General features: G+C 37.3%; 1 protein-coding gene across 1 annotated transcript in view; it reads right to left on the bottom strand.

Annotated features, from left to right (window-relative positions):
• Positions 1-3,851: 3,851 nt before the first annotated feature.
• The window catches only part of LOC124777878 (clavesin-2-like), a 67,768-nt gene continuing 45,971 nt past the window's right edge, over positions 3,852-25,648 (bottom strand). Inside the window, exons 2-8 of the mRNA XM_047253418.1 lie at positions 16,623-16,780; positions 12,438-12,529; positions 11,772-11,922; positions 11,296-11,489; positions 11,077-11,187; positions 10,312-10,456; positions 3,852-3,997 (exon numbers count right to left, since the gene is read on the bottom strand). Of these exons, the coding sequence (XP_047109374.1) occupies positions 3,939-3,997; positions 10,312-10,456; positions 11,077-11,187; positions 11,296-11,489; positions 11,772-11,922; positions 12,438-12,529; positions 16,623-16,740 (870 nt within the window). The 5' untranslated portion in view covers positions 16,741-16,780 and the 3' untranslated portion in view covers positions 3,852-3,938. The remainder of the gene's footprint in view (positions 3,998-10,311; positions 10,457-11,076; positions 11,188-11,295; positions 11,490-11,771; positions 11,923-12,437; positions 12,530-16,622; positions 16,781-25,648) is intronic.

The following is a 25,648-nucleotide window of genomic DNA, read 5'->3' as shown; positions in this document are numbered from 1 at the left end:
AAGACAGGACACATAATAAGAAACTAGTGTTACCTAAGTATCGCATAGGTCAATGGGTTATGATGAGAAACTCATATGTATGAAAAGGAAAAACCAAGAAGTGTGTGACACATTATTACGGCCCCTTTTGGTTACAGAAATGACATCGCCTGATAATGTTAAGCTAAAACTGCTTATTTGTCCCTTGAGAGTCCATATCTGTCAGATTCGTCCTCTTAAGTGAACCATACATGTCTGCCACCACTGTCGGTAGCACATTCAAAAAAGGGGAGAAGAATCTGTAGAAAAGGGAAAGTTGTATCGTTAAACCAACACAACACACTGCACTTAGACTGTGGAAGGAATAATAAAGTAATTAGAAAATGGCGGGATAGCTGTGAATACAGTGTGTTTACAAATTTTATGTGTTTTCTTATCAGTTATTCAGGTTATGTGTTTTATAGTTATATTTATGTTTTACGAAAGACTAGATTGTAGAGGATGTAATTTTTGTGAAAGGGATTCACACAAGTGTAAATAAACCAGAAATATTTAGTGTTCAAGTTCTTGTTTGAAGGAATTTTGGGTGAATCTATATTTTCAATAATACTAGTGCCAGTGGAACTTTAGCACTTGGGTTGACAGAAAAACATTGATATACCTGGTATAAGTTGATTACACTCTAAGATAAAAAAAAGACACATCATGAAGGAATTATCCCAATGGAATGGGAATTGGTAGCTGTGATGTACACATACAGACAATCAAATTATTACAATTTCAGAAAAAAAACTGGTTGATTACAAACCGAACAAGTCTATAAGGTGTTGTTCCAGCTCTGGTCCTTATGCACGCAGTTATTTGCCTTGGCATTGATTGACAGAGTTGTTGATTGTCCTCCTGAGGGATATTGTGACAGATTCTGTCCAATTGGCATGTTAGATCATCAAAATATGGAGATGGTTGGAGGACCCTGCCCATAATGCACCAAACATCCTCTGTAGGGGAGAGATCTGGTGACCTTACTGGCCAAGGTATGGTTTGGCAAGCACAAAGACTCTCGCCGTGTGTGGGCGGACATTATCTAGCTGAAATATAAGTACAGCATGGCTTATCATAAAGGATTGCAAAATAGGACGTAGAACATTGTTGAGTACCGCTATACTGTAAGGGTGCCACAGATGACAATCAAAAGGGCCCTTTTATGAAAAGAAGTGGCACCCCAGAACATTATTCCTGGTTTCCAGGCTGTATGGTTGGTATACCATCACTGTCTGGGGTGTCTCCAGACACGTCTTCAGCCTGGAATCTCATTGACTGGAGTAGAACAACCTTCAGTGAAGAGTCCTATATCAAACTGAGCCCTGATGTCCAGTAAAGATGTGCCTGGAGATGCCCTGAACAACAGGGGGATACCAACTTGACTGTCACCTGCCACACGCACTGACATCCACAGCTGATCTTTTCATAGCATGACCCACTTAGTTGTAATCCATGGTACACTTATAGCACAACAGGACATCAATAATGTTCTACGTCCTGTTTTGTTGTGCTTCATGACAAGCCATCCTGGACTTACTTTTCAAAAGACAATGCTCACCCACACACTGAGAGTTTTTACTGCTTGTCTTCGTGCTTAAAAAACGATACCTTGGCCAACAACATCGCTGTGTCTCTCCTCAATTGAGAACATTTGGAATATTATGGGCAGAACCCTCCAGCCATCTCGAGATTTTGATGATATAACATGGAAACTGGGCAGAATTTGGCACAATATACCTCAAGATGACATCCAGCAACCCTATCAGTCAATGTCAAGCTTTCTCTTGAGTAAGTCATCCAATTTTTCTGGAACTGTAATCAATCTACTGATTTCTGTCCCATTTGGACACCACCATGGTGGTGCATCATTGTTTTTTTTACCTCAAGCAAAACACTATCCATTGTAAGCAGATTTTTCCAGGTCAGGAATTCTGATTGTTTTTCACATTTATACAGATTCAGGTACACTCATTTGAAGTCAAAAACTTGGACTGGTGCCTTATTCCAAATGGTTTTTGAGAGAGAACGCATTTAATGTACATTTGTCTTTGGGCTGTTGGTGCATGTGCTATATTCATTGGATTGATCATGGTAGCACATTTAACTGGCAGTTAAGATTATTAGACCATATGCCATTAGATTTTTGTTTCTGAGGTTGGACAAGGTCCAAGATATATAAATGAAAGATGAATATGCAAGATAAACTGCTTGATTGCAACATGGATGCTGCTGATCTCATTAGTGAATGTCTAGAAGCACTCAGACAACCAACACAACTTGTTCTCCCAAGAGTAGAGAAATGCATTGAAGTTGATGGCTGAGGTATTCAAAAGTTTATTGTGAACTGTGCAAAAGCTGTAATGTGATGTGTATGATAATGCTTAGAGGTGAATATGTTAAGAACACATATTTTTCAATTGATACTTTGTAAAGCTTACATTGTAATGTTTATCCATGTCATGTGTAAACCTGGCAACACAGTTAATAATACAGGAAATCAATAACAATGTATATTAAACATGTTCGACCTTAGAAACCATTTGGGATAAGGCCTATGTCCATATTAGGTTTTTTTGTTTCAAATGATCATTCCTGTCACATCCCGGAAAATTGACCATTTCTCCTGGGACACCCTCTATATTCAACTGCCTCTTTCACACAAAGATAAAGCATGAGTCCTATAGAAAGTGAAATGAAGAGCACCAACACAGACACTATACAAGCAGTATACAAAGAGCAAGACATTAATTATCAAAGACACAAAACAGTTTCGCAATATTGGCCTGAAATTATTTAAGGCACTACAGAAAGATATTCACTTATTATCAAAGGAGCACCATAGAAGTAAAATTTTTTGTAAATTAAAAGTGTAACCCCTGTACAATACTGAAGAATTTTTCTCTGGTAACAGAATAGTAGCCAACTCAGTCAAAACTTTGTGCCATGACCACAACAGTAACTTCGCTGTTTAACTACTCTATGTTCTAGTACTGATTTTATAGTTGTGTCATTATTGTAAAGTATGCTGTAACCTAGTTCTTAAAATTAATATGTTTTTTAGCATCTATTTTGGTATCATAGTTTAAACTGCAGTGTCATATTCATTTTATTGTGGTAATATCATTCTAGTCTTGACACAGTTCATCCAGCCATCCATGGTGAACAGCATAAAATTGGTGATAAATTGGGAATATGATTCTAGTTGGAACATCTACTATTGTTTCTTGCTAACATGTGTTATTAACTCTTATTATTTGCACTTACGTCTCTTCTCAGTGGGGAATTTTATGTTTATATCACCACATATTCATTGTGTTTACTGTGTCTAAGAATTCCATATTATGGAAAGTACTCATCCATGTTGGACGACACTGAACATAAATTTTGTATATGTGGACATTATTAAAACTGTCAGAAAAGTAGGATGGTAGTTTGGAATAAAATAATGATATAGGCAATACTAAGCAAAGTAAGCAGACTTAAGAAATATATGATAACACAGACAGCTGGTGTACATGGTCTCTCAGATTAATTCTAATAGATTATCTGAGACAAAATGAATATACTTTATACTCTCTGGCATGAGACATTCAGTTTATTATTCTATTATGAAATGACTAAGAATCTGTAATAGAATAATGTTCAAGATACTTTGTTTGAGAATAATGTTCAATATACTTTGTTCAAGAATAATGTTCAAGGTACTTTATTTCTAGAATATACACTTCTGCATCATTTCAGTAATATTATTGATACTCATTGCAAAAATGTTTCTGTTTTTTGTGATGGAATAACACAGTACTAGAATTCTGTATTGTATTTTACTGACTTTTTATACAATTGTTTATATAACAACTTCTCTTACCATCTAAGGACATACATGTTAGAAATAGTCAGCTAAACCTTGACATTCATTTTCAAATTCCACTTTTGAAACTGTCTTGAGGTTTCATACCATATCCATATTTGTTCCATGCTGAAAAAAAGTTATGAACATCAGTTTTTCATTATTCATAAAACATTTAGATGTCTGAGCAAATTGACACATAATACAGTGTTCAGGAAAATTAAATAATATTTTAAATGATTTGAGTCTGAAATAATGTTAAAAATATTAAATACTTAAAAAATGAAGATGTTAGACAATGAAATTACACTTTTGCATATAGACAAAAAGTTGAATATCTTTATGAGGAGCCAAAAAAACTATTAAACAAAAGTAAATACAATGGTGGACCATAAAGGCCAACTTTAATCCAGAAGTATAAATAAATTTGAGAATAATTTTTTCTGCAAGAATGATACAGATGTCACACTAAAGCATACTACTAGGACTACTATGCTGAACTGTGGAGCCGCTTCATGAACGAAAGTATCTGAATTCTCCCCTATAATTCTATCTTCTCTAAACTGCATAGTTGAGAAATCTCATTACAACAGATCTTTCAATCTCTCAATCCATGTGGCATCAATCTCTGTTTACTTATTTGTTTCTTTTAATTATTTATTTAGCACTTTTACTTTCTCATCTACATTCTCCTCCATTATCTCGTCCTCATTTTTAGCCCACTGTGTACTTAAGGAATCTATTTATCTCCCTTTCAATCTACTTCTCATTCCATCCTCTCTGGACTGAGTCTGGTACTGTACTAACTGATCTATTCTCACTGATGACTCCCCAATCACATCTGTCCATCCTTATCCTCACTGCAGATGGGCCACTTCATCCTCTGGTATGAGTGTCCTACCCTTTCTTCTCACTCTTCCGCAATCTATCCACCTCTCCTCCGCAAGAAATGAACTGATAGTTCACAATGCTAGGACTGTGTTGTGTACTTTTACCTTTATATCTGTCTATTGTAGTATTAACTGTAAACCAGCAACTATAATTGTTACACCATAATCACCAGAGGTACAGAGATCTAAAACTAATCATCATGGGTGTATCACTAAAAATAATCATCATGGGTGTATCAGTTACTGGCAACTTAGTTGAGGCAAATAATCCAAAACTGGACACTGACAACTTTAGAAGTGCTCAGTCAGATCAATATTACTGCAAATGGACATAAAAATCTCCACAAATAATGAGTCTTGAGTTAAATCTGCATAACCTTATTAAAACAACCTCTATCAGTTTTATGAAGCTTAAAGTACGTCCTGGTGGTGACCTGTAAATGTCAGTACAACAAGTTTGTATGTTTCCTGATTCATTAGTGAGTCACCACATTTGAAGATCTGTTCAACAAATAATGATGAACCACACAACCCGTGACTTAGTCTTTTCCTTCTCCCTTTTTTGTACCTGTAACAACTACCCCTTTCCCTTTGCTTGTTTCACCACATTACAATATTAGCTTGTTTTAATCAATACAGACTGTTCAATTTCAGTGCTGTTCTGATAAATGCAACATATTTGGAGATATTCCATCTGCCTTTTCACATTTCAGTATATTAGTTATAGGAGTTAATTCTGTTTATTAATGGGGCTTTGAGGTTTTGTGTAAGTTAGTAAATGAACGTTTCTGAAGCTCCAGGGCTTTGTAAAAGCAGCAGAATTTTATTTTTCTAGTAGCTGTTTCAACTGCAGCTGTATTTATTCAATAGATCTATCTTTTGGGTCTCTTTTGAGAGAATTTATGCTAAAAAAAGATCTAAAAATGTGTAAAGAAAACACTGAAAATCACTGGGATGGACACCACTTTAATTTGAATGGATGCTTCCAACAGCTTCTTACCAGAAGCATTCAGATTCAAATTATGGTGTCTATGATACATAAAGCCCCTACTGTTTTAAGGAATTTTCCAAACTCTGCAATCACACAATGCCTTCTGTAGAGCTTAACGTACCTCTCAGAGTGACAACAATTTCACACTAGTGTCAGGAGCATTCTCAGCAATGTGCCTGATGCCATCATCAATTGTGTGAATGAAGTCTCAGCCCAAACTGTTGCCTACACCTCCTACCACTATTATATGACCTTCTTTTCCAAATCATTCTCCAAAAACCGCAATCACAGGTGGCATGATTGACTCCAGCAAGTGGCTTCACAATAGCAGTGACCTGGCAACCATTTATTGAAGGGTTTTGTACCAATTCCGATAGTCTCCTCTACTGCAATAAGACCTTCTTGATCTTATTAACACTTTCCTTTCTAGCCTTACCTTTCACCACCTACATCTACCTGTATATGTTGGATATTGTCAGACTGCTTCTAAAGTTGTTAAGTTGTCTTCATGTTTTATCCACATTTTCCAGAGTACTGAAGCTATTTAAAGCACTAGACTGAAACTTTCAGATTCACACTATTTGCTGAATATTTTAACTGATTTGGACAGCTGAAATGCCTTCTCATCTAGTCCTAAAATTACTTCTGTGAACTGAAGTTTCCAGTCCTGTTTAAGTTTAAATATTAACTGTTCTTTTTTAGTGTTATATAGTGGTAGGAATAATATTTGCATCCAGTCAGAAGTGAGGAGCATCATATTCATGGAGATTGTATCACAACATCCAGTATGAAAATAATCCTTTTTGTCGATATAATGTAGTTGGATACTTAAAAAAAATCTGCTCACCAAGCGGTGACAGGAGAACTCACACATAAAAAATGGTTTTATTTATGCAAGCTATCAAAGCCAGTGGCTCCTTCTTCTGGCAGAAGGGTTGAAAGGGAAGGGAGAGGGGTGGAGGAAAAGTAGCGGAGAGATTTAGGAGAAGAGGTAGAGTTCAGAAAAGTCATCCAGAACCCTGGGTCATGGGAGACTTACCAGACAGGGTAAGAAGGAAAGACTGATTGTTGGGGACTGCACTGGATGAGATTTTAAAACCTGGGAGATTAAAGGTGGCAGATAGAGTAATATCCAAGGCAAAGATTACTGCTAAAACATCATGGATGAGTTAATAAGAGTGAAGAAACTAGGTGCATTGTATGTAACAGAGATGGGAGATGGATGGCTAAAAATAGACAGGTCAGAAAATGAAAAATATAGAAAACTAAACTGGAATGAAGAAAGGAGTAATTATTGTGAAGAAATGCTGAGACAGAAGAAATTAATGTAAATTAAGGCCAAGTGGGTGGCGAGAAGAAAGGACATGTTGTATACTAGGTCCCAACTGCGGAGTTCTGAGAAACTGCTGTCTGGGGGAAGAATCCAGATGGCATATGTGATGAAACAGGCACTGAGGTCACAACTGTCATGTTGTAAATCATGCTCTGCAACAGGATATTATGTGTTGCCAGTATATATCTGCTGCTTATGCCTATTCATCCTAACTTATAGCTTGGTGGTAGTTATGCTGACGTAAAAGGTCGAACATTGTTTACAGAGCAGTTGGTATATGATATGTGTAATTTCACAGGTGGCTCTCCCTTTGATAGCTTATGTTTTGCCAGTTACAGGAGTGGTGTAGTTGGTAGTAGGATGGTGCATAGGCCAAGTCTTGCACAGGGACAGTCACAGGAGTAGGAGCCATAGGTTAGGGAGATGGGTGCAGAAGGAGCATAGGGTCTGACAAGGATATTTTGGAGACTGGGAGGGTGACAAAAAGCTATTCTAGTTGCAGCCATCTCGCTACCCTATGGCTCCCATCCCTGTGACTGTCCATGCTGCAAGACTTGCTCTACGCATCCTTCTACCACCATTCATGCCACCCCTGTAATCCCTGTAACATATACCATCAAAGGGAGAGCCACCTGCAAAATGACATGTCATATATCACAATATCCTGTTGTAGAACATGCTCTACAACATGACAGTCATGATTTCAGTGCCTGTTTCGCCACATGCAGCATCTGGATTCTTCCCCCCAAAAACCAGTTTCTCAGAACTACACAGGTGGGAACTGTCACTACACCACGTTCTTGGTTCTTGGCACCCACTTGGCCTTAATTTACATTAATTTCTCCTGTCTCAGCATTTCTTCACAATAACTACTCCTTTCTTCATTCCAGTTTAGTTTTCTATATCTTTCATTTTCTGACCTGTCAATTTTTTGCTATCCCCCTCCCCCCCTGTTACATACAATGCACTTAGCTTTTTCACTCTTATTAACTAATGCACAATGTTTTTGCAGTAATCTCTGTCTTGGATATTACCCCATCATCCACCATTAAGCTCTCAGGTTTTAAAATATTGTCTAGACAGTCCCCAACAATCAGTCTTTCCTTCTCATCCTGTTTGGTAAGTCTTCCCTGACCAGGTGTTCTGGGTGATTTTTCCAAACTGTACCCTTTTTCGTAAACCTCTCCAGTCCTCATCGTTCACCTCTCCCCCCTCACTGTCAACCCTTCTGCTGGAAGAAGGAGCCACTGGCTCAGAGAAGTTGCATAAGTAAAACCTTTTTTTTTATGTGTTTGTTCTCCTGGCGCTGCTTGGTCAGTAGATTTTTTTATCTATCCAATTACATTATATTATGAAAATAAGACCGACATTCCTCACAGTGGTGTTCTTTCTCTATGATTCTGTGGTAGTTTGCACACTTGAGCATTTTAACAGGGAAAGGCAGCAACCAAGGAACTACTAAATCAGATTTCTGTAGATTATTGTCTAACAATTTTTCATGTGATTTCGTCTATCTGCTATGCTAAATAACTTGAGTGGTGAAGTTTGTTTGTGGGAGAAAATCAAAATGATTCATGAAAGATAATTTAGTTTTTGAAAATGAAAAACATAATTTATGAAAGATAATGCTCACATAATTTGTAGAGGCAGATAGTTTGAGGTAAAAAATTGATTAATGTAGATTGTTTGATACGTGAGAACATTCACTGCCATAGAAACAATCAAAATAAATCATAATAATTCATTAGGTTACACACAAACATTAGCTTTATCATAACTGATGATTTAACGTCCTAGGTACATGTATGATAATACTATTATAACTGCAAATGCACTAATATTATAGTTTGTAACTATGAAATTGTAAACAACAGCGTCTACATTGTTGGTTTAGGGAATCAACAATTGCCAGTGAAGGATCACACCCGAGGGCGCAAAATTGCACAGTCAATCTATGTATTGTGTTTCTGTGTGAAATTTGTGGGTTAGAACAATAGATGACTTATCACTCAATGAATTGTACTCATGTAACAATGTTACAGATGTGCTGCAATCAGTTTTTACAGCAATTAAGCATGGTTTTATTGTTTTATTTTGTGTTGCTATGACCATTTGACATAATTACTTCATATTACAGTTTATACTGTTATTCAGGAACCATGAACCACTCCAAAGAGTGTAGTTAAATCAGAAATGATCACGTACATTAACTGGAAATAGAAATGTAAAAACACTCATACTCTTACAATTGTAAGATTTTGCCATGATCAGCTTGTGTAATAAAAGTGGAAATGTATAGAAGTTAATAGTAATAGTTAAAACAAACAGGGCTACAGCTAATGATTTTCAGCTATTGATTAAACAACCTGACACATTATTTAAGTTTTTAACTTTGAAACAGAATTAGACAATGTTAAGCAGAAACTTTCTAGAAAATACCTGTTTTAGAGCTATCATTTAGTCCTTTCCCATTTTATATAATCTACTTCTCTCTCATAGAATTTGGTCTATTGTTGAAAACAGTTTTGTAGATGCATCAAAACTACAACATCATAGTTTGAATGTCAGGATGCAACTTTCTTTTAAATGAACTGAAATCCATTTCTTACAATTAATTAAAGGTGGACTGCATTAATGGTGATGACATCAAGATGCATACTACTAACAAGTGAGTCTCTGATTTGGTGAAGTCACTTGCCTCTGACCTAGTAGTTGCAGATATTTATGAGAAGGCATATTAGGCCTTGCCATCAGGGAAGCATTTCCAAATTGCCTCATTGTCAAAGTGGGTGATGTGGCATTGGGGTGACAGTGCAAGGCTACCACCTTATTTACTGGTGATAAACTCTACAGAGACCACCAGAAATCCAAGATAATACTCCAGCTCAGAACATTCCTGGACTATTGCCTCCAGATCTTTAGCTGCCACTGAACTAACTGCTGTAGACACTGAGGCTTTTCTGACAGTCTTTTTGTTGTGCCTATCTGTGCCTCAGCATCTCCACTAAATGGTGAGTAGCAACTAGCCTTTTCACTATATTATTAAACTTCCTGCTTGATTTTCCACTGTTGAATTTTGCCTAAAACATATTAAGTTAGATTTCCAGTCAATGGCTTAGTTTTTGCAAAATTTTCTTGGTTACCTTGCTGTATGCATGCTTCATGAGAAATTTAAATATGATAGTTCTTAGAAACAGCACTGATTAACACCAAACTATGAATATATTACCTTTGATCATGTTTTCATTATGTTGAATTTTGGATCTGAATGAACTGAAGTTGAAATCAGGAAGCATTCCTCCTAACTGCTTTGGCAGTATCTCAAAAGGCACATATTCATGCAGGGAAGACATGTTTCTACCATGAATATGAATCTGAAAAATTTAATCATTAGAAACAGGTCTAACATTTACATCTTCATATACATATTACAATTATAATGTAGTCTTATTATAAACATTGTAGAAAAGTTCTTGTGGAATCTAAATACTTGAGGATTAAGGGAGGCTGCTCACCAAAAAGTAGAGGTGTGGAGTTGTCTGTAGACATACACAAATGAAAGACAACTTGCTAGCTTTTGAAGTTATCCTTTGATAAGCTCTCTCTCTCTCTCTCTCTCTCTCTCTCTCGCACGTGCGCGCGCACGCGCCCACACACACACACACACACACACACACACACACACACACACACACACACACCATAATCAATCCACATACCAAACAATAGCACTGGCACTGCCAGTCTAGCTGGCACCACATAGGGGCATAGGCATGTGTATGCCATTCATGTGCAAAGGAAAACTTCAAAAGCTAGCAAGTTTTATTTTTTTTGTGTGTGCCTATTGACAACACAGGATTTCAGTGAGTGGTCTCCTTTAATCCTAAAGTATTTATGGTCTTATTATAATATGTTGCTACACTAGAATAAAGAAGGTCTCTAAGAAAGGTAGCTGTTTCAAATTATACCCATATTATCTTGATACAATACTCACTCTTCTTCTCAGCTTTTCTTTCAAAAACGGTTTACAAAGTGCAAACACTGCACTAAAAAGTGATGGTGCATTTACAACATGGATACCCTTGAGCCTCAAAGGGAAGCTATCCTGCAAATCCATATTTTCATACATAAAATATTACTACACACAAACATATTTCTTTCATACGCATACATGGCATAATATTAGTTGCAGTAATGGAATGCTGATTTTTACCTGGAACATTTTAACAAAAAGTGATAAGTTTGATGGTGTTGCAACTAGGAAATGTTGAAGTCCGTACCCTGTCATATCCACAATAAATACTGCACCAGAAATCTGAACATGAGGATCTTCACAGCAAAATGAAAGCACTGTTGCTGTCAACCGGAAGCATTCTTCTACGACAATCTTTTTGAAATCCACTTTTTCTGAAAGGCTGTCATTTAATTAATCTTGGTGATAAAAAACAATTCTATTACACCTAATCTGAAGAGTTAATAGTATGTGTACTTAAGAAACTATAATCAGTCACATAAGGAGATATGTTATGTGAAAAATACTTACCTGGAAAGACTTTAAATAAATGTCTGTACTCATGCAGGAGATTCAAAATCAGTAAATAATTGAATTTTCAGTGTGTCAAAATATTTGAGTGCAACTATATCAACAATACATAAATGCAGTTACTGATCTTTAAAAATGACACTTACCAAATCTCATGATAACTACAATCCTTCCATCATTATCTTTTTGGTCTAGCACTGTCATTACATCCATGTCATAAACATACCCTTTTTCTGATGGGAGACAGCATTCAAGTTGTTTTGGATGTGCCTTTTTAATTTTGTAAAAGTTCTTGAGCTGAAGGCAGATCAGAAACGTTGTTAAAACAAGGGTGTAAGAGGAAAGATCAGTTCAGACAATCTCAAATATTTATTTACTTCCTTCATCATAATTACTCACAAGATCCAAGTGAATTGAGATTCACAAGAAAATCAAAAACACACAATGTTTCATGTGAATATTAAGGTGCTAGATTTTTCAGTACAAGTAGAAGAAAAATTTCAAGAAAAGAAAAAGTTTCGAAACTAGCATCACTAATTGAATGAAAAGAGCTGATGCGATGAATACATAACATGCCAGCGAAATGGAATGCTATTACACATATATAGAAAAATGCTTCATTCATGCACAGTATCCCACTGTTGTAAATAAGCCAAATATCAATGCCGTTTCAATACTGCATCTGCTGTTAGACCTTACTGGGCTATATACATATCCTTTACTTATGTACAGAGGTAAAGAGAGCTTCAGTATTTTGTTGAGACTTACAAATGGAAGAAAATTAGCATGCTGGTACAATTCCACAATCTTACCAATTTGAACGCTTCATTCACATTGTGTTTCCTTGCTCTTAAGAAAGCTAAGAGGAATATGTCATCAGTTCTTGAATATAGCCCTTTTTCACCTGAAAATGGCCAAAACACTTTCTTTATTTTTTGAAATGAATAGATCTTGTAATTTTAGCACACAAAAACACAAATTTATAATTTCATGACTATATTTTGATAATAAATAATATGTCCAAGAAGTGGGTCCTGAAAATGCACTGTCATAAAATGTAAACAAGTCACAAACCATTTTTCCTTTCAATAACTTTTGAGAGTGCCCATATTTTGCAAAATTATGCCAACAAACAAATGACACTTTCATGATGACTGACTGATTTTTTAATATACAATTGTCACCCAGAATCTTTGTTACATATTACAAAATCATGAAGCCATAAACTACCAAAGGTTGTCCCTCTAATGGAGTAGACAATGCTTATCAGATGATGAATGGCAAGTAGAATTCCTGTTATGTATCCATAGAGTGAGGTGGAGCATTGGCCAAGGCACTGAAATCACATTCAGGAAGGGCAGTCTAATAATCGCTATGTGGCTATCCAACATTTGGTTTTCCATGATTTCCCTCGAAGATTACGATAAATGATAGGATGCATACTTTGCAAAGGTCACAGCCAATATCCTTTCCCATCCTTGTTCTATCTGATCTTGAGCACAACCTCTAATGGCATTGTTATCTACTGGCTGTGAAAACATGATCTTCCTTTTTTGGGGATGTATTAAAAAACACAAAATTACAGAGAAAACAGCCGACTGCAATGGAAGTCTTGAGAATGTTTCATTGCTTCCCTGTAGGCTTTAGAAGTGATGCAAGTTAGAGGCAGAAAGCTAGTGAACAATGATGGTAATGGAGTCAATTGATAGCTGGCTCACTGGCTCACCACACCTCACCTGTACGGACTATGAGATATCACAATGTATTGCAGAAAGGGAAACTGTGGTAGAGAAGAGAATGAAACAGGGTTGTATCCGATATTCACTGATAGAAAAAAAGGCCACAACATCAAGAAGTAATTAATTCAGAGTAATAAAATTCTGGGAATAGATTTGCCTATGTAACAAATTTAAGTGGTTAATATTGCACAATCACAGGTTAACATAAGCATGAGATAAGCCATTGCAAACGTGAAATGCTGGCACATTAATAACTGGTGTAACCACCAAAATGTTGAATGCAAGCATGAAAACATGTATGCATTGTTTTGTAGAGGTAGGTGCAGGATATCAGTTTGTTTGATGGAGTTCCATGCCCATGCCCATGCCCATTTGATCGGTCAATACAGGGATGTGTAATGCTGGTTGTGGATGACACTGGAGTTGTCCTCCGATGATGTCCCATATGTACTCAGTTGGAGACAGATCTGGTGATTGAGAAAGCCAAGGGAACATGTCAACATTCTGCAGAACTTGTTGGGTTACAACAGCAGCATGTGGGCAAGTGTTATCCTGTTGAAAAGCAGCCCCTGAAATGCTATTCATGAATGGCATCACAAGTCGAATCACCAGATTGACAAACATATTTGCAGTCAGGCTCTGTGGGATACCCAAGAAAGTGTTCCTGTTGTTACACAAAATTGGACTGCAGACCATAACTCCAAGTGTAAGTCCAGTGTGTCTAGCATGCAGACAGTTTGTTGCAGGTCCCCAACTGGCCTCCTTCTAAGCAAACCACTGCTGTCATTTGTACCAAGGCAGGACAGCTTTCATCAGAAAACATGACAGACCTCCACTCTGCCCTCCAATGAGCTCTTAGCATGACACCACTGAAGTCGCAAATGGCAGTGGTTTGGGGTCAGTGGAATATGTTCTACAGGGTGTCTGGCTTGGAGCTTCCTTGAAGTAATCGATTTGTAACAGTTCATTGTGTCACTGTACTGCCAACTGCTGCTCATATTGCTGCTGCAGATGCATTTTGATGCACAAGAGTCATATACTGAACTCTATGGTAGTATCACATGGCAGTCTGGAGCCCTGTGTTCTTGTGACTGTACAGTCCCATGACCACTGCTGTCAGCAGTTATACATGACACAGTGGCTACATTCTACATCTACATCTACATCTACATCTACATCTACATTTATACTCCACAAGCCACCCAACGTGTGTGGTGGAGGGCACTTTACATGCCACTGTCATTACCTCCCTTTCCTGTTCCAGTCGCGTATGGTTCGCGGGAAGAACAACTGCCAGAAAGCCTCCGGGCACACTCGAATCTCTATAATTTTACATTTGTGATCTCCTTGGGAGGTATAAGCAGGGGGAAGCAATATATTCGTTACCTCATCCAGAAACGTACCCTCTCAAAACCTGGACAGCAAGCTACACCATGATGCAGAGCACCTCTCTTGCAAAGTCTGCCACTTGAGTTTGCTAAACATCTCTATAATGCTATCACGCTTACCAAATAACCCTGTGACGAAACATGCTGCTCTTCGTTGGATCTTCTCTATCTCCTCTGTCAATCTGACTTGGTACGGATCCCACACTGGTGAGCAATACTCAAGTATAGGTCAAACGAGTGTTTTGCAAGCCACCTCCTTTGTTGATGGACTACATTTTCTAAGGACTCTCCCAATGAATCTCAGCCTGGCACCTGCTTTACCAACAATTAATTTTATATGATCATTCCACTTCAAATCGTTCTGTAGGCATGCTCCCAGATATTTTACAGAAGTAACTGCTACCAGTGTTTTTTCCGCTATCATATAATCATACAATAAAGGATCCTTCTTTCTATGTATTCGCAATACATTACATTTGTCTATGTTAAGGGTCAGTTCCCACTCCCTGCACCAAGTGCCTATCCGCTGCACATCTTCTTGCATTTCACTGCAATTTTCTAATGCTGCAACTTCTCTGTTGCTGCAAATTCTTTCTACAATATCACAGAAGGAACATTCTACTTCTTGCAATCCTATTACATGATTTTGTTCAAACTCTATGAGTTGTTGATACTGGCATCTTTGTTACTTTAAAGGCATTCTTGATTATCATCAACTCATCACACCCAGTCTGAAAGGTGACTACCATGACTGTTACCGCACGTATTTAAAGCAAACCTGATTTGCATCCTCATAGAGGCATTGCTAGCACCACTAGCATTACTAGCATGATATTTGAACAGACAGCATCTTTCAGATGTAGAAATAGGCCTACCAATGTTTGTTTATGTCGCACAACTCATTCTTGGTGCTGCAACCTTTTTTTCATCAGTGTACATGTAAATAAGTATATTGATATCCTACATTGCCTCAAGTAGCCATAAGTGCTGGTAAACTTAAAGGTACGTAAATGCATGTAATTAATATACTGCTGTAATTAAGAAGTTGTACATGTGTACAAAAGTGTTCCAGTGATCTACATACAGGTGTCAATAAGTGTGCTAGTAACCTTTATGGTCCTTTAATTATACAAAATTTTATTTACTCATAAGCTATACTTATATTTACCTTAGATGTTGACAAGGCCAGTTGTATCAAAATATACTGAATGACTGAAGTAAACATTCTAATAATTCTAAGTCTACTAATTCTAGTAATTCGACAGTATTATGAAAAGGTTAGATAGCCACTGACCACATAGAGAAAACACTGAGTCACAATGAAAAGAATGCTGAACATTTAAGCTTTCAGATACAAATTCCCTTCTTCAGAAATAGAAATAAACCACACAGTCACACAAACATGATTCAAATACACATGGCCACAGTCTTTGGACACTGTGGCCCAACTGCAGAGTGTGACTGTGTCTGACATAAGCAGCAATCTGGGATGAGTGATGGGGTAAGGAGGAGGAGTAGGGTGGGGAGGGATTGGGATAGTGTGTTAGGGGTGGTGGAAAAGGTGATGCCATCAGAGCATGCAGGAATGTAGTTAACACAGGATAGGGCTGCTATGTGCTGAGTTGGGAGGCTGTGCTGTAGTGAACACGTATGTGGGAATGCGTGTGTTTTCTGTTTCCAATGAAGGACTTTTTTGTCCAAAAGCTTAAATGTTTGCAACCCAACACTTCTTTATATGGTGAGTAGCAGTCTGTTCTTTTTTTCTTTTCCTAATGTTGTTGTTATTCTATCATGGACTTTATATTGTTTAAATTCGGATAATCATTTGCATATCTGAAAAATAATACCCAAAAAGTAAGATACATCATACCTTGAACAAGTGTTCGCAAGGCATATATGTTCTCTTCAATCTTTGTTGGATCTTCCAACACCTCATGCTGTGCACGTTGCTTCCAGCTCTCATCTAATGATTTGTGAAAACTGGACATATCCAGGCAATGCTTTCAGTTCTTTGTCTAAGTTCATACACTGTCATGAAAGAGTGATATTAGTTGCATATTAAAAATATTATTGAGTATTTTATAAACTGTAGCTTTTTACATCATATAAGTTATCACAAGACAATAATGACAATTTTTGTTAAAACTATAGAAAAATAAAGGCTTTACCACGCAATCATACAGTAACAAGCACTTAGTTTTAAGTATGATACTGTAAACTGAGAACATGGTATGCCCCATAGCATTTGTAATAAATTGCAAAAAATCCAGACTACATTTGATTAGACAACTAAATAATGTGAAATATAAACATGGGCTGCAAACAGACATGACAGATGTGCTAATTTTGTGGACAGTGTGAGAGCAAGACACATCCATGATAAAACACCTCTGAAACATTTTCTTCTTTGACAATTTTCAGAATTGTTTCTATTTACATTGATGATTTCATCCTGTATAATGCAATGCAGCATTTTTTTTTCAAAAAGTTTTAAATCCATCTATCAAACTTATTATATATCCCATAAAGGTTAATGTGCTTTATAATATTTTAGTGTCACACTAAATCATAAGCTACCAAAATTCTAGAAACGAGTTTCACAGATTCCACTTGGTGATCTCTACTCATGACTACAAGGATATCACATGTGAAGGGAATGAGTCAGGTTTAACAAATGGTTACTGACAAAAAGCATGCTAAATCATTTTCCCTGATGTAGGTTTTTTTATTTGATTTCTGAAAATACTCTAGGATACAGAGACAGGCAGGTGAATACTCATTTGTAGACCATATTTGTGATGAATCAGGTCATTAGCTCATTTGGTCAGGGATGGGAACTAGGTGGCAAATTAGGATGGTAAACCTTCTTATTGATCTAGTATGCGTGATATTCTATACAGTTGGTCACATCCATTTAAGCAATTGTCACGCATTTTTGTGTGCCCATATCATAAATATTGCACAAAAGTAACCCAAGCAAATAGAATAGAGATTACATGATTCATACAAAACAAGTAATATGAAATGCCGATCCTTACTCTCCTTACCTAAAGGTGACCTTTTGGCATCAGACCATTAGATAGAAACAAGTACAAACTCTTGCTGAAGATGCATTAGTTAGAACTGCAAGAACAAAGACTGGTGGGCAAACAGTCAACTGTAGAAAAGAAGTCAGTTCTTAATGATCACCATGAAGTTATGAAATTTTAATCTTGGGTGCTAAAACTAATTACAGATGCCCATCAAAGTTTGCAGCAGAGATATGGTGCAGATATCCTTCCACATTCAGCAGCATTTTTATGATACAAACAGATTAACAAGAATGTTTGCATCATAGCAGATCAGTCCAGATTGTAATTAGTATCATTAGCAACATCTCAAGGAAACATTCAGAATAAAACTGAAGACAGCATTTCCCACATCTGCATTATCATTATACTTCCAAATCACTGGTGCATTCAGCATGCCTATGGCTCATATAGTGAACTTGCTAGAGCTTCTGGGACTTATTGGAACATAGGAGGAGGAGGAGATTATTGTTTAATGTCCCATTGACAACAAGGTCATTAGAGACAGAGCTCAGATTAGGGAAACATGGAGAAGGAAAGTGGCTGTGTCTTTATGAACTAACCATCCTAGCATTTGCCATAATTAACGTAGCTAAATCATGACAAACCTAAATCAGGATGGCCAGATGTGAATTTGAACTATCATCCTTCAGAATGCAAGGCCAGAGTGCTAACCGCTGCACTACCCTGCGAGTTCTCATTTCCATGCACATATACTTCTATCCTGTACAAAGCACTGAAGTTCATGTCACTTCCCATTTTACCACATATTAGGATTTCTTTCCTTTATATTTGTGTAGGGTACAAGAAAATAATGACTGCCTAAACATCTCTGTCTTCTGTTATCAATCTAATTTTGTCCTCACTTCTATATAGGAGTGATGCCTAGGGACTGTTATATACCCCTAGATCTATCACTTAGTACTGGTTTCTGTAAATTTATAAGTAGGCTTTTACGCGATAGTTGCCATGTGTCTTTGAGTACCCACTAGCTCAAGTGCTTCAAGAGTTTTGCAATGTTATCATGTGAGTCAACCAAGTCTGTCACCACTTGTGCTACAATTGCAAATTTGCACTTCATATTCTCTGTTAGATCTGCCTGGTATGTGTATTCAGATCTGACTTTGTATTTAGGAGCCCAACATCAAAGGTATAAGCATTATATGCATAAGTGTATTAACTTGAGTATTTGCAGTCTTTTTGTTTCCAGAGAATGAAATATTGTGTCTATGCTTGGCATGGAAATGAAACCATCAACCACAAAGACAAATGATTGCTTGTGTTTTATCATTGCACGAAAGGGAGAAGTAAATACAAGGTAGCAGCCAGAGGGTCCAATGTATGGCTGAAGCTGAACTGTTAGGACACCTTACAACTGTCTGCAGGTGGTTCTCACCTAGCAGTGCTGTGAAGCATTCATAACCTACTGGAGGAGACAATTTGGAAAGCCAAAATTTCCAGTTTTGACTGTTTCTTTGCACTGCCATCACCTTACCTTGTGTAATGGCACATGACTTCGACAGCAGTGGGAACATCAGCTGCATGTCATAACATTGCAACAGATTGTGTAACATCTTCTGAATTAGAACTGGTTTGATGGAATCATAAGTGTTCGTATTTTTTTAATCCTAGAATGTTCAGAGATTGAAATACTTTGTCATATACCCAGTGGTAATGCAGCTGTGGTCTATTGTATGATATATAAATCTGGTGATGACTAGTGTGGAATATGTCATAAATTATTGTCTTCATTGTTTGACTGATGACCTTTTGAAGCAGCCAGTATTGAAGCTCTCAGAGGCACAACAGTAGTATACGCAGTGTTTTAGGAGCAACAAGAATTACAGTTCCAGAATGAGATTTCCACTCTGCAGCGGAGTGTGTGCTGATACGAAACTTCCTGGCAGATTAAAACTGTGTGCCGGACCGAGACCCAAACTCGGGACCTTTGCCTTTCATGGGCAAGTGCTCTACCATCTGAGCTACCCAAGCACGACTCACGCCCCATCCTCACAGCTTTACTTCTGCCAGTACCTTGTCTCCTACCTTCCAAACTTTACAGAAGCTCTCTTGCGAACCTTGCAGAACTAGCACTCCTGAAAGAAAGGATATTGCAGAGACATGGCTTAGCTACAGCCTGGGGGATGTTTCCAAAATGAGATTTTCACTCTGCATTTCACATGACAAATGAAGAATAATAATTAGAGTTCACATTCTTTTGTGCTTGAAGTGTGCCTGCTTGTGTGTATGAATAATGTGTGTTTCTCTGTTTCTCCTATGTCATGATGGCTGTGGCCAAAAGCTTTGTGTAAGCATGTTTTAATTGTGCCTGTCTGCAACTTAACATGTCTTCTTTACAGTAAGTAGCAATGAGTCTTTTCCTACATTCTTGGCTATAGAAAGGTTTTTATGAAGTTTTATTGTGTGGCACATGAAGTTCTTCTGCAAACATGGTGGCCTTTGGTCTGTGAAAAGTGTTAGAGCTGTGCAGCAGTTGTTCTTACAAATCTGCTTGACACACATATCATGAATTAGGGACTACTAGACCAGAGTATACACAATGGATTGCACCTGCATGCATTCCATGTCCAGATAAGACATACATTACAGCCAGATGATTATACTCATTGAGCGACTTTTGTGATGGAGATGTTGGTATGAATCAATACCAGCAATGAGTATCTTCAATGAATCTGTTTTACAGGGGAGGCTACTTTCCACATACCAGGTAAAGTTAATGGGGACAATGTTAGGGTACGGGGTTTGGAAATGCCACAAGTTGCCTTAGATAATGTTAGGGATTCCCTTGAAACGAATGTGTGGTTTTAAATCAGGATAGAGTTACTGGCTATTTCTTTTTGTTGAAAACTGAGTAACAGCTGTCACCTATCTGGATATGCTAGAACAATTTGCAGAATTGCAACTGAGAGACATTCAGCCTGATGTGATTTTCCAACAAGATATTGCACTACCACATTGGGAATTGCATGTTAGAAATTTAATTAACGAAACAGCCCCTGACTTGTGGATTGCACATGATGGTCACACTGCCTGGCCTGCAAAGTCATCAGACATAATGCGTTTAAATTTCTTTTTTGAAGGACCATATAAAGGAGAAGGTTTACACTACACAAGTATCATATCTGCCTATATTAAGAATGTTGTCAAATGTATGATGTCAAATTGAATATCAATTAGACATAGCAATAAAGGATGCACATGTTGAGGTTTGTTGACATTGTAATAAAAACTTGGTGATTTATTCTTTAATTTATCACAAACTACAAACTTGTAAGCTCTATAGATTTTTAAAAAAATAAATATTGGTAATTATACAAAGAGTTTAGACCCATCCTGTATATCCTAGAGAATTGATGGTTATAAACTCACTTCTATAAGTGTCTGAGAATTCTACAATGAATAAAAAAATGTCCTCCATATCCCAGGACGGGATCGACATATTACTTTTAAAAAATACTACATGCCAGGTAAGTCGTATAATCAATAAGGAATGTTAGAAACATGATTACACTGATAACAATGTATTATGCTTTTTTACACTCAATACTTAATAATGGAATTATTTTCTGAATCAGTTAAGTTATTAAAACTTTCAAAGAAAGTAAGCACAACAGTTTTATTCAAACAGCAAAGGGAAATACACAAACCACTATTTAAGAAGATGAATATATTGCTCCTTCCTTGCCAATACATGCTAGAAATATTATATTTTACTGCAGAAAGCATTAACAAATTTGGATTGCCACCATCATGACACAAGATCAAAAACCTTTTTAAGACTAGTTCCTCAATCACCAAACTTGTACAGTAAAGATGTTGAATGTATGGGAATAAAATCATATAATCACCTTCTGGCATCAATAAAAGAAAACTGAAAAATAAATAAATTTATAATGAATGTAAAATTCCTCTTAATAAAATGCTGTTTTTACATTATCCAGGAATTTTTGGAATCTGACCTGTCATGTAAACAAAAGCAAATCAGAACATTTATACTTAAGCCATTTCCATGGATGTCTTATGATATAACTAGAAATAAAAGTAAATGAACTAAAAATCGTTTGAGGATGTAAGTCATCGTGCCCACTCATGCAGCACGGAAGATATACGAAGTTGTAACTATTAGATCCTACACAACATAGGTAAAAATAACACCATCAGTATTATAATGTTCCAGTCTGCTGTTTGTAAAGAGCCTTTAGCAAAATTTGGTGAAAATGCTGAATGATATTCATGTTGTATATGTTGTAATATGAGTTTTTGTATTGACTTATCTGATGTAATATGTTTTCTCATATTGACTTATCCCATGTAATTTGTACATGCTTCTGTACTGGTATGATCCACAGGACAAATAATAAATAAATAAATAGATAACTACTCCATTGACAACGTTTGAGGTTACTATTAATATTGCCACAAGTGGTAGGGCATATAATGTGCTGTAGTCGTTAGCATCACTGAATGGTATGCTGCAAGCTGCCAGTTAAAACTCAACCACCAGCTGTTATTTGTGGCATAGTAATTATCATTTCTGGAAGGTTCTCAAAATATTTATGTTATATTTGTATAAATAGACGCACACTCTGTCCAAGGAGTTAATTATAGGAAGACCATTATTGAATGGTTTGCATAAGGACATTCAAACAGCACAGGTGGCTGCAGGGCATGGTGGGAATTAGTATGCACATGTACACATGCCTTGTTGTTGTCGGTCATTCGCACATAAAAATTTCATGGTACAGCATGCCTGAGCATATAGCACTTGTCACAGCCTACTGTGCAAGCAATAATAGACCAACTGCAGCTCAAAGGAAGTTTGCAACTGAGTTCAAACTGAAGGTAGCTGGTCTAAGTGTACTAATAATCAGGAATTTTATTTGCAAGTTTGAGAGGACAGGTAGTGTTCATGATGACAGCACTGAAAACATTGGTCATCCAACAAGGGTAAAACATCCGAAAACATTGAGAAGACATGTGCTGCATTTCAAACCAGACCCAGAAAATTGATCAGATGATCTGCACAACAGGTGACAATCAACTGAGAGAAACTGCGACAAATTGATATTGAAGACGTGGATCTGTTCCCATACAAAATTTAATCTCATCACCCATTAAGCCCCAGGACCATGGCCAGCAGACGTGTTTCACCAACACTATTGCCCACAGAAATGACAAACAGGACTTTGATAAGAATATGGTTTGGTTTAGTGATGAAGTCCACTTTCATTTAGATGGGTTCATCAGTAAGCAAAACTGGTGCATTTGGGGGACTGAGAATCCACATTTCATGACCCAGAAGTTTCTTCACCCTCAACAGGTCTTTGTGTGGTGTGCAATATCCAGTCACGGAATAATTGGTGTGATATTCCTTGACAGCACAGTGATTACCAAATGGTGCATGAAGGTTTTGGAAGATGACTTCATCCCCATTATCCAAAGTGAGCCTGATTTCAACAAGATATGATTCATGCAAGACAGAGCTCAATCCCATCGAAGCAGGAGTGTGTCTGATGTTCTAGAGGAGCACTTTGGGGAGTGCATTCTGGCTCTGGGGTACACAGAGGTGACTAGCATGGGCCTCGATTAGCCACCATACTCTCCAGATCCGAACACATGCGACTGCTCTTTGTGGGGCTACATTAAAGACAAGGTGTACAACAATACACCCAAAACCATTTCTGATCTGAAAATAGCCATTCAGGAGGTTATCGACAGCATCAATGTTCCGACACTTCAGCAGGTCAAGCAGAATTTTGCTATTCATCTGCACCACATCATTTCCAAGTATGGCAGGCATATCAAACATGTCATAACGTAAATCTGAATATCTGTAGTGATGTTTACATGTTAAATAAAATGTATGCATGCCATAGTTTGTAACTAATTTATTTTCAAGAATTGTCACCCTGTATGTTCTAGTTATATGATACTTTTCATAATAAATGTACTTTCAGTGTTAAGTGTTGTGTTTCATTGATGATCCTGCTTTCAGATTTGGACTTTAGTGTGATTATGAGGTGGCAATACTTCGTGGAGACACCAAGTGCTTCAAAATATCTCTAGCACCATGACTCCAATTAGCCAATGGAAATGCTGTCACTGACATGTGCAGGAACCAGAATACAAACAGTACATTACTCAAGAGGTCGATTCATTCAATATCAGTGGATTCCAAGCCAGCAGTAAGTCAGCTGCACATGAGGCATCAGTCATTGTTTCCCAGAGATGCAGGCCAGGATCTGGTGAAATGGTTGAAAGGATTCAACTGTGCCATCAAATCCATCAAGTAGAATGTCATGATGTGTTTGACTAACTTATACTTTTACCTGGATGGCATAGCCCAACAATGGTTCAAGACTAGTGAAGAAAAGCTCATTAGCTGAAACAAATTTCAAGCTGAACTGAAGAAAACATTTGGTGGTAATCAACAGCAAGTCTGCTTAGCAGAAGAACAATCTAAGAACAGGGGCCAATTTTATGGCAAAACAACACAGTCATACATACAATATTTTTTTGGTCTTACATAACATTGTGAATCCAAATGTGGCAGAAGCCAACAAAATCAGAAATTTGATCAAAGAAGTCATAAAAGACATGTATCAAATTACCCTGGCAAAAGTTGTCATAACAACAGAAGAATTTGTAAAGTGGTGCCAGCACACAGAGAAAGTGCCAAAAAGAAAAAAAAAAAGGAAGTGTGGTGAAAGAAAGACGATAGACTCCTGTGTGGCCCCATGACAACTGCAAAAGACCACCATGATCTTGCTTTTTTATACATCAGGTTATAAGAGTAGAAATACAGTATCTTATGGAGGTCAGGACCATTTAACTAAGTATACATGTAATAGCCACCATGCTGAAGAAGGGGTGTATCAATTTTTGGCACCAATCTGCACCACCAATTCAATGCTTCAGGAAGAATGGACTCAGCCAATTCAGACTTACGCTGCTGCCATCAAATGACAACACAGAATCCAACCAACGCAGGTATGACCAACTTCTCCACCTCGAATAACACCTATAGAAGAACGGACATTTGAAGGACAGAGGACAAAACAAAGGTGTCTTTCCACTGTGCATACCCAGGACATATAAGCTAACACAGAGAAAGAAGGTGAGTGGTTCAATAACTATTTCACTGCAGGATGTCAACCATCGCAACAGTCCTATCTGCATCAGTTAACTGTAGATGGGTATAGTCAACGTATGGGACAAAGCTCATCATCATACGCTGAATAAGGTCATTCCCCAGAATGTTGTAGCCATTCCCTGTCATCATATAGAGTTACGAGACCCTTGACTAGCCAGTGAACTCAGGAAACTAAGTGAGTTGATAATCCATGGAGATGAGGGCACCCAAATGAAAATACTCCATGGATGACAGTTACTGAGGTGACAGAAAATCTCATTGATGATCAAACTGTCCAGGTGCTAGTTGACTCAGGGCTTCTTTTTTTGTAATGTATGATGATTATCATTGACAGTAAAGAAGACTATGTTCTATTACACAAAAGCTATTATACTGAAAGGCGCAAATGGGAAATATGCCCAACTGACAGGAATATGTTTTGCTAGGATAAGTATCATGACAGAATGCAGTCCTTTGAATTTGTTATTTTAATATAATGTAGTCATAATGTTAGTCTAGGCTGGGACTTCTTGCAGGTATTGCAAGCAGTCATAGACTGCAGAAGATCTGAGCTAGAGATTGACAAAACTATTCAAACAAGCACAAATAACGAATACTGCTCTGGACAGTTGTCTGTCATTAAAGATGTTACCCTGCAAACATGAACAAATGAGT

Source organism: Schistocerca piceifrons, chromosome 2 (assembly GCF_021461385.2).
Source record: "Schistocerca piceifrons isolate TAMUIC-IGC-003096 chromosome 2, iqSchPice1.1, whole genome shotgun sequence".
In the NCBI taxonomy this organism is placed as follows: Eukaryota; Metazoa; Arthropoda; class Insecta; order Orthoptera; family Acrididae; genus Schistocerca; species Schistocerca piceifrons.
The sequence above is the reverse complement of the archived record's forward strand: the minus strand, read 5'-3'. Positions and strand labels throughout refer to the sequence as shown.